Source organism: Protopterus annectens, chromosome 10.part0 (assembly GCF_019279795.1).
Source record: "Protopterus annectens isolate FY-2018-M chromosome 10.part0, PAN1.0, whole genome shotgun sequence".
NCBI lineage: Eukaryota > Metazoa > Chordata > Ceratodontiformes > Protopteridae > Protopterus > Protopterus annectens.
In genome coordinates, this window is record NC_056744.1 from 1,836,761,300 (window position 1) to 1,836,771,299 (window position 10,000).

Here is a 10,000-nt window from a genome sequence, read left to right on the forward strand (position 1 = left end):
AATTTCTGAACCAGGCAATAGTAGATGGGGCAAAGGATAGGGAGGCTAGAGTATCTAGTAGTATGGTGTGTGAGACCATTCGAATGTCTTGGAGAGATCCAGAAATATGGCAGATGTGAAGTTATTATTATTCCTGTGTTGGTTAACTATGTTAGCAAAGGAAAGAAGAGCAGTCGTTGTGATGTGGCCGGAAGCCATGTCGTGTGGTGGACAGGAGTTTGTGTGTGTCCAGGAACTTCATGACTTGAAAGTAAATGCATTTCTCTAGAAGTTTAGAAAGGGGAGATAAAATGGCGACTGGACTGTAATCTGAGAAGTCGTAAGAATTTCCACCTTTATGAAGAGGGATGATGTATGATACTTTCCACAGCTGAGGAATATAGGATTATTGTATGGAGCGGTTAATGAGGATGGACACGGGGTAAGATATGGCTTTAGTGGCCATTTTTAGGAAGTTGGCAGGTAAATTATCAGCTGCAAGGGTGCTAGGTTTAAGTTTCAGAAGGAGTTTCTTAATTGATGAGATAGGAACTGTTAAGAAAGTTGGGGGAATGTTGTTTGGATGTTTGGTTGGTGAATATGAATGGTTATTTTTGGATAATTGGTTAGATAAGGCTAGAATAGAGACAGTGAAATGGTGGTTAAATTGAGAGGCTGTATCCTTGCCATTATTGGATGAGTTGGGAGTTATTTTTTGGATAATTGGTTAGATAAGAATAGCGACAGTGTATACCTGTACCTCAAAGTGTTAAAAAGGTTAAGCTTCCCTTGTTATGGTCTATTCTAGCAGTGGCTAGGAAAATAATAACCAGAAATTGGATTTCAGATACACCTCCTTCGTTCAATGAATTTAAAAATGTTATGAATATAGTGTGCCATATGGAAATAAACACAATTAGGTCAAGAACAACTAGAAAAACATCTTATTATATTGTATGGGATAATTTACAAAATTTGTTAAAAAAATCCTAATTTCAATAGCATGGTATTTTAGTTTAATTAATTGATCTGATTGTAGTGGATGTCTTTGTAAATACTTTAGTTGTTTTGTTGAATATTATAATAATACCTATTTTTAATTACTTGTATAAAATTGTTATGATATTTCTCTTGTATGTTAAAAAAATAAACCTGTTTTGAAAGAAAAAAAAAAGAATAGCGACAGTGAAATGGTGGTTAAATTGAGAGGCTGTATCCATGCCATTATTGGCTGAGTTGGGAGTTATTTTTGGATAATTGGTTAGATAAGAATAGCGACAGTGAAATGGTGGTTAAATTGAGAGGCTGTATCCATGCCATTATTGGCTGTGTTGGGAGTAGGAGTGGTAGTTTTGCCTGGTTTCAGTAAGGAGTTGATGGCTTGCCAAAATTTTTGTGGGTTTCTTAAGTGTTTTGTTTGGGCATTAAGGGAACAGTTCTGTTTGTCAAGTTTGGTTTGTCTTTTGGCTTGGTTCCTAAGTTGTTGGTAAGTTTGTTTGGATAGGGTAGTGTTTTCCATCTTCCAGAGTTTCCAGGCCTTATTTCCGGACTTTAGTAGGGCTCTGGTGTCCCTACTTAGCCATGGTGCATAGTTAGCTTTTATTCTGACATTCCTAGTTGGGGCAATACTGTTGAGGACATTGGTAAATGTACTGTTAAAGTAACTGACTGCTTGATCTAGTCCAAGGGTTAGTAGAGGTTCCCAATCACATTGCCTTAGAATTGAGTTAAGATCCTGAGGATTTAAGTTGCAGTCTTGCCGGATTTGCCTATGAACTATGGGATTGGGTAGGCTAGTGCATTTGCATAATAGGAATGTGGGGAGATGGTCACATAGTATCTGGTAGACAGCCTTTCTGGTAGTTTTGTTTGGAGCAGTTGACCAGTGTCCAATCGTGTATGGATTGTTTTTGTGATTTTTTTATCTATTCTGGTAGGTTTTTCAATGAGTTGTGAGAACCCATAGAGATTTATGTGGTTAGAGGGGCAGTTGGAATTGCAGGACAACCAGTCAGTATTAAGGTCACCTAGCAGAATACTTTCTTGTGGTAGATTATCTCTAGACCACTGTAAGATTTCCTCAATTATAGGAGAGTTGTTTACTGGTGGGATGTAGCAGCAAAGGATATTGATTTTTTTTGTTTTGTTTATGCAGAGAACTGAACCTAGTGTTTCAGCATTTTTGAATTTAGGTAGAGAGGTTTGCAGAGGTTGGAAATTTAGTGTATTTTTAAAGAGAATTGCTATTCCCCCTCCTTTTTTACCTGCTCTATCTAGTCTTAGTATATTATAGCCTCATGGGAGGATTTCTTCATTTTGGATATTTGATTTAAACCATGTCTCAGTAATGGTCAGTATGTCAGGATTGTAGTGGCCTATGAATGCATGCAGGTCGGGTAGTTTATTGGAATTGCATGCATATTACTAGTCTTAAATATTTATTCCAGAGAATATTATTTACAGGTTTTGTTCCATCAATATCTGGTGAATAGAACATAAATAAATATATACAGTTAGAATCCAAAATGTATTCCTCCAGCAGGAGAGCTGTAGGAGGCGGAAGTGATTTATATCTTCCTAGATAATGGTTTAGTACCAACAATCTAACCCCAGGTGGCAGTGTTGTCTTGTGTCTGGAAGGCAGTATATTAGGGAGGATATTAGGTGACAGAAAGCTAAAGTCAGACCTGGTGTGAATAGCTTGTAAGTAAGGCAGAATAAGAGGGCTCATAGAGTATTTAAAATGCAGTTGTGTTCTGTTCTGTTTTTGGCTGGTCTCTGAACCACACAATTCTGAATCAGAAGTGTTCCTAATTAAAACTGCATATGTTAGCTGGGTATAGTAGCAGAAGACACAAATTTACAGGTTTATTTATTTATTTATTTGCAGTTTGTTAACCGGGAAAGTCCATTGGGTCAAAATGACCCCATTTTCAATGGAGGCCCGGGGAGAAAAGCTCCATATACAATTATTACAAAGGTAATATCAACAAAGTTAAGTACAATTCAATTTTCAAAACTACTACAAACACAGTAATATAGAAGACAGAATAATAACATTTGAGCAAGGTGTTGTAACAAATCATTGAATGAAATTAAAACATAAGTATTTTGGAGTACATAAGTAGAATTTGGAGTGCAGGCACTTATGCACTCAGAGTTTCATGAGGTGAGAGGGAGGAAGAATTAGAGCAAGACAGTAGAGCAGTGAAAGGTGAATAGGGTGAGTTATGAGAAAGGAAAAAGGGAGAGGGAGTGGAAATGAAATTAAGGTTTTGAGAAAGTAAAAAATAAAAAGGATGGGGGAGCAGTAATTCTATAGAGAGAGTCAGGTGGGGTAAGAGCATGAGCATTCCCAGTGAGAAGAGAGATGGGAATGGAGCATGGTCTTGAAGGCAGAGTGGTTTTCAGTGATTCAAATGTGTGGGGGAAGTGAGGGAGAAAGACAGGAGAAATTGCCCAGGTGCACATAAGGGTTTGTACACTTTGAGGAGGTTCTGGTTACTGGACCTTAGTAGTTCAAATCTCTGTCTTCTTAAAAAAGTCTACATTCCAACCACGTGACAAAATGGTACCAAGAGGCCTTACCTCTTTTATGTCTTCATAGAAAAGGTACAGGATTTGCTGTTTGTTCCTTTCATTCCACCAGCCTTTCACATGTTCATACCATGAGCCCCAAGCAACTACAAAAGACAACGGTTGTGCATCAGTTCATCTGTGAGGGCTACACTTTAAACTGGTTATAGTTTCTTGTTATCAGGTTTCTGCTTCTTAATGCTACAGACAGTTCACTAGCTGGAAATCATTACATGATCACGCACTCCATCATGATAATCATCATTATCATCTTTGTACATACTCTTTGTACCAGACACATAGGCCCATATATACTAAGGCTCTTAAATGTAATCTTTCTAATCCTCATAGACCTCAAAGTCTTTGCACCCACAATAAATATCCTCAGAACTCTCAAAAGAAATTTACCAAAACAGCACCTACCACAGCACATACAAACAAAATCTCATGGCAACTCATCTTTTAAGGCCATAAGACTAATGATCAAACAACCCAATATTTTTGTCATAGGGGACTTCATTGTGAAGCACACAGATGTCCCACTCACCAAGCTGAGTAAAGAGAATGTCACTGTAAGTTGCCTGTCTGGTTTATATCTGACAAATCATGCACGCACCCAGGTCACTGTACCGTAAGTACCAATATGACTCAGTTATGATTCATGTGGGTATAAATGACCTGGGAAGTACCGCCCTGGAGTATATGGTGAGAAACATGACGAAGTTCTCAGAGTATGTGTCCCAAGCCAGTATGAACCTAGCACTGAGCAGCATTCTACATTCTCCAAGAATGATGTCACAAGTGTCCCAAGCCAGTATGAAACTAGCACTGAGCAGCATTCTACCTTTTCTAAGAATGATGTCACAAGTGTCCCAAGCCAGTATGAAACTAGCACTGAGCAGCATTCTTCCTTCTCTAAGAATGATGTCACAAGTGTCCCACACCAGTATGAATCTAGCACTGAGCAGCACTCTACCTTGTCCTAATATGATGTCACAATATGAACAGAAGATAATTGACTTTAACAATTGGGTTAGTTCTTGGTGTCATTCAACGTTGGTACAATATTTGTCAGCCTGGCAACGTATGGTTGACAGTCCATGCTGCTTTCTTAGGAATGGTCTGCAACTGACCCCTCTTGGCTTTTGAATATTGGCTACAAACCTTGTCAACCTCCATAGTGCTTTTTACTATCAGCCATCAGACTCTATAACACCTCCTGCCATCTTAGCACTTCCCTCACTACTGAAGGAGACCACATAGTGCCATGTAAACTCTTACCCATGTTTTTTCTCATCCATTTTATCTCTCTTTTCAGTGCAATATTAATCATCAGTGCAATTATCCTTTGTGAAATATGCTATACCTTAGCTAAAGTATTGTCTTGTTCAATACCCCCCATATCCTAGTGTCAGTGGTAATTAACACGAAAGGCTCCCCCTTTCATGTCACTACTATATGTGGTATCAAACTCATCTAACACTTTGGCTTTGGTCTACAGTGTACCTCTTTCAGGCATTACTGCTATATATATATATAGGTAACATAATTGAGTATAGTATCTGTCATACCTAATTATGTAACGTGTGCTTGGTCTATGTAGTGTGTCAATGTTTTTCTGAGCAGTTGTAACATAAGCAATTTCCTGTGGGTTCAATAAAGTATTTCTGATTCTGATTATAGGCATTGCCAATATGATAAACCTTAAAACATAGCAAAACTATCACAAGAACATCTAAAGATTTTACTGCTAAATACTAGGAGATTAAACAAGAAACTCCATCAGCTGCAACCTCTCCTCTCCCTGGAGAATGTAGACATTTGTTCATTTACTGACTCATGGTTTAAAGCCATGGAGAGCAATGCAGAAGTGCAGGGCTACAATGCCTTCCACATATTTAGGCCACCTACTGCACAAGAAGGGACAAAAGGTGGCGGTGTCTTAATTTACTTTAAAAACAATCACACCTCAAGGCTGGTCAAACAGTACGATTTGCAGTTGAGCTTCTCCCTGTCTGAATTACCATTGGCAAAGTCCCATATCATATCCTTGCAAGCTATAGATACCCCTGCATAACCCAGGAGTCCCACAACATATACTTAAATATATAGGAGATACACCCCGTTCAACCCAACACCATATTCATGGGTGACTTTAAGTACTCCTACTATAGACAGGGAATCATACACAAACCATAATATGCATGTCCAGAGATTCCTGTACGTTGTAATCAGAAATACCCTGGAGCAGCTAGTCTGTATGCTGACTAGGGGTGGAAACATCCTTGACCTGGGTGTCACAAACATGGCATAACATGCACCATCCCTGTGTACTGTCCTTAGTACTCAGGTAAGACCATGAAGCTGTCTCCTTTGAAATAAAAAAAAAAACCCAGAACCGCAGCTAACCCTTGAAGTTTTAAGAATCATTCTAAGGCAGGCTTCCTACTATTGAGTGACACCTTGGCAAAATTCAAAGTGCCCCACACTTGAGAATACCGCTTTATATGCAGTATTGTTCATGGAAACCCTTTAAAATCATATTAACAGTTGCACCCTTCAATAACGTGCAGGATTAAAACAAAAACCTAGTCATTCTGGTGGAATCACAACACCAATAGGCTGTACAATAAAAGGAAGAAAATTATGGTGAAAATTAGGAGGTGCAATGACAGACAAGGTAAAAACTCCCTCAAAAATCAAAACAAGCAGCTCATGGGGCTTAGCAAGTCTACCAAAGCCAACTTTGTGGTAAAAACAGCCTCCCAGGCCAAGGACAATCACAAAGTTTTCTTCAGCTCTGTCCACAGTCTCAAAGGCAGTACACAACAATGTATTCAATTAAGTGTAAATGAAGCCACCTGTACCGAGCCAGAAAGTATAGCATATCTACTGGCCAACAAATGTATCTCCAATTTTATGCCCCTCCAGACACCCCTTAGAAAATACTTACAAACATAACTGCCCTGACTATCACTAGGGAACAGATCCTCAAAGCATTCTCCAAGGCCGAGGACAATGAGTCATTGGGCCCAGATAACATCCAGGGATGTTCTTTAGTAGCATGAAACATGAACTATCTGGCTGACTAGAATCACTATTTGCCCACAACTTCTAAACAAGCTTTGTGCTAAACAAATGGAAAATTGCAACAAATGGACCCATGCAACTACTGACCTATAAGCCTGACTACTCTAATATGTAAAGTCATGGAAAAAATAATGATGGGTGTGTTAGATGAGGACATAGAAAGCCTACAGACACTAGATCCAACTCAGTTTGGTTTTGTTGAAAGCAGGACATGCCTAATCAGCTTGGTGGACCAAAGCAATGGATGAAGGCAAGATGGTGCACACTGCCTACCTCAACCATGCCAAAGCATTTGACACAATACCCCAGTCAGGCACTGTAAATAGGTCACTGAATGTAGCAGTAATCCATACATCACCTACTTGATATTCAACTGGCTTACAGACAGGACCCAAAAAGTTAGGCTGGGGGAATCTACCCCAACAGCAAGGCCAGTCGCTAGAAAAGTGTCTCAGGGTTCAGTGCTGCGGCCACCTCCTGTCTGGTATCTACTTCTCTGAATTGAAGACTAACATCAATGACCTCCGGCTGATGATTGCAAATTAGATACAGTCATTGATTTCCCCCCTAAAACACAAATGCCCCCCAAGAAGGCCAGACACAGACTAATAACTGGTGCCAGAGTCACAGTCTTAAACTCATGGCCAAGAAACGCATAATATATCTTTTGGTAAAACAGCCACCCCTGCAAATTATTGCATTGATAATACACCCCTAACAGTAGAGCCAACAGTCAGGGATTTGGAAACACATGTAGACAGTGACTTGGCCTTTGACCATCATGTGTTTACTGATGTGAGGAAATCATTGTCTGTTGCACAACTTATAAACAAGGGAACGGAATCCAGGTCCGAAACTGTCATTGTTCCTTTGTCCTCTGCTCTGATAAGACCAACCATTTAGTTTAACACCCCCTTCAGGATATACCTGACCAGACATATGTAACAACTGCAGTGTCTTCAGAGGTTCCTCACAAAAAGGAATACATGGTCTAGTAAAGAAGTCCTATACAGACTGCCTGAAAGCCTCAATCTTATGCTCAGTCCCTTATAGGCTGCTGAGAAGTGACCTCTACCTGGCCTACAAAGCATCTTCTATTGCATATCTGCAAAACAAATAACTTCAGAAACTTCTGATCCAAGGACGTAAACCTCACCAGCATGCTGGAGGAGCAGGTATGTGTCTCAGAGGCTACCCCTTCTCCGGAACAGGCTTTCCATCCATGTGAAGCAAATTTCTTTCCTCCACTTATTCAAGAAAAACTTGGATCAGTGGATGAGGAATCATAAATTTACCCCAGCTCAGGGATTTATGTCTCTATCAGACAGCAGAAGCTTCTAATGCTAGATCACTCAAGCCAATGTTTATATACCCCCCTCACAATATAAGGGGCCAATACCTTTTTAACATTTCTGGAAAGCATGTCTAGGCTTAAAACAGGCCCTTTTAAGGTCATTAGCCCAGTATTTTCCTATGATGCTATCCTATGATCTAATGATCCAGTGATCCTATGATCCTATTCTATCCTATGATCTAATGATCCAATGATCATATGATCCTATTCTATCCTTTGATCTAATGATCCAATGATCCTATGATCCTATTCTATCCTATGATCTAATGATCCAATGATCCTATGATCCTATTCTATCCTATGATCTAATGATCCAATGATCCTATGATCCTATTCTATCCTTTGATCTAATGATACAATGATCCTATGATCCTATTCTATCCTATGATCTAATGATCCAATGATCCTATGATCCTATTCTATCCTTTGATCTAATGATACAATGATCCTATGATCCTATTCTATCCTATGATCTAATGATCCTATGATCTTATGATCCTATTCTATCCTATGATCTAATGATCCTATGATCCTATTCTATCCTATGGTCTAATGATCCTATGATCCTATTCTGTCCTATGATCTGACACATTTGTTCCTGTAGACAGAAACCTGATGATTACTGGCATTTTGCAGAATTCCTCACACCCTCATTGGGATGTCATGACTGCCCAGTTGGGAGGTGATAAAGTCTCACTTCCTCTTCAGCCACCTGTCCTCTTGGCCATCTTGAATCTGCCCCAGAGTGGTACATTGTTTGACACCAAACTAACCTTTTCCAGTTTTCTCTCACCAGACAAGAGCAGAACTTGCAGAATGAAACTTATCAGGAGGGACTCTATAGATGACGACTTATGAGTTTAATACTAAGTTAGAGGCATGACCTGAAATGCAGTTATCTGAGTTGTGTTATCTGTATTCTTGGTCTACTCCCAAATAAAGGAAGTCCTTTTTGAAAGACCTTTTCCATGTGAAGTGTATCTTGCAAATATAATAAATTGGACTTATGAAAATTAATTGTGTTTAAATCCAAATTAGATGGAGTTTTATCTATTCATCATCTAACCAGGTAAGCAGGCTGGTTTATAGATCAATATAAATAGAACATGCACATGAATGTGTGTGTGTGTGTGTGTGTGTGTGTGTGTGTGTGTGTGTGTGTGTGTGTGTGTGTGTGTGTGTGTGCGTGTGTGCGTGTGTGTGCGTGTGTGTGCGTGTATGTGTGTGTGTGTGCGTGTGTGTGTGTGTGTGTGTGTGTGTGTGTGTGTGTGTGTGTGTATGGGTGTATTGTTAATTGAATGTCCTTTTTTCCAAATGCATTCTATTTGAGGTCTGTTTTATCAACAGACTTTAGTCATCAAAATAGATTGTCAACAGTTGTGTGAGCCTGCACAATCTCCAGGGTTGGGGAATATGCCCTTTCCCTGGGGACTGTACAGTTTCAGAGTTAGAATAAATAATTAGCAGAATATGAAAACTTGCATATTCTGAGATCCCAAAAATGTCAGTTGACTGGCTATGCTAAATAATTGCCCATATATACATGCACCTGTGTGTGTGTGTATGTGTGTGTGTGTGTGTGTGTGTGTGTGTGTGTGTGTGTGTGTGTGTGTGTGTGTGTGTGTGTGTGTGTGTGTGTAAGACATAACAATTTGTCAACAATGCATTTTGTCAAGCAGACAAAAAGGCTAGTAGTGCTAATGGAAAATCGGTGACTGCACATACCATGCTTTTTATGTTTTTTCTATGTGAGATTGCAATACAGTGGGGACTGAGGAAGTAGCAATCTTTCAATTAGTGCCAAACATAAAACCAGTCCTGTTGCACAAATCCAAATACCACACTAGGACAGTATGTTTAAGCGCTTTCCTCCACTTTTTATTGCATGAACTTCTTCAGAAACAACAAATTTTCCCTACCCAAACTTCCTTTTTATACCTTATTTCAAATGAGTTACAGGAAATGACATCAAAATCGTTATAATGAAATTAATAAATACAT

General features: G+C 39.3%; 1 protein-coding gene across 1 annotated transcript in view; it reads right to left on the reverse strand.

Annotated features, from left to right (window-relative positions):
• Positions 1 to 10,000, reverse strand: part of LOC122814088 (sulfotransferase 1C4-like) — a 345,308-nt gene that overhangs the window by 120,837 nt on the left and 214,471 nt on the right. Inside the window, exon 5 of the mRNA XM_044086697.1 lies at positions 3,568 to 3,662. Coding sequence (XP_043942632.1) covers positions 3,568 to 3,662 — 95 coding nt within the window. The remainder of the gene's footprint in view (positions 1 to 3,567; positions 3,663 to 10,000) is intronic.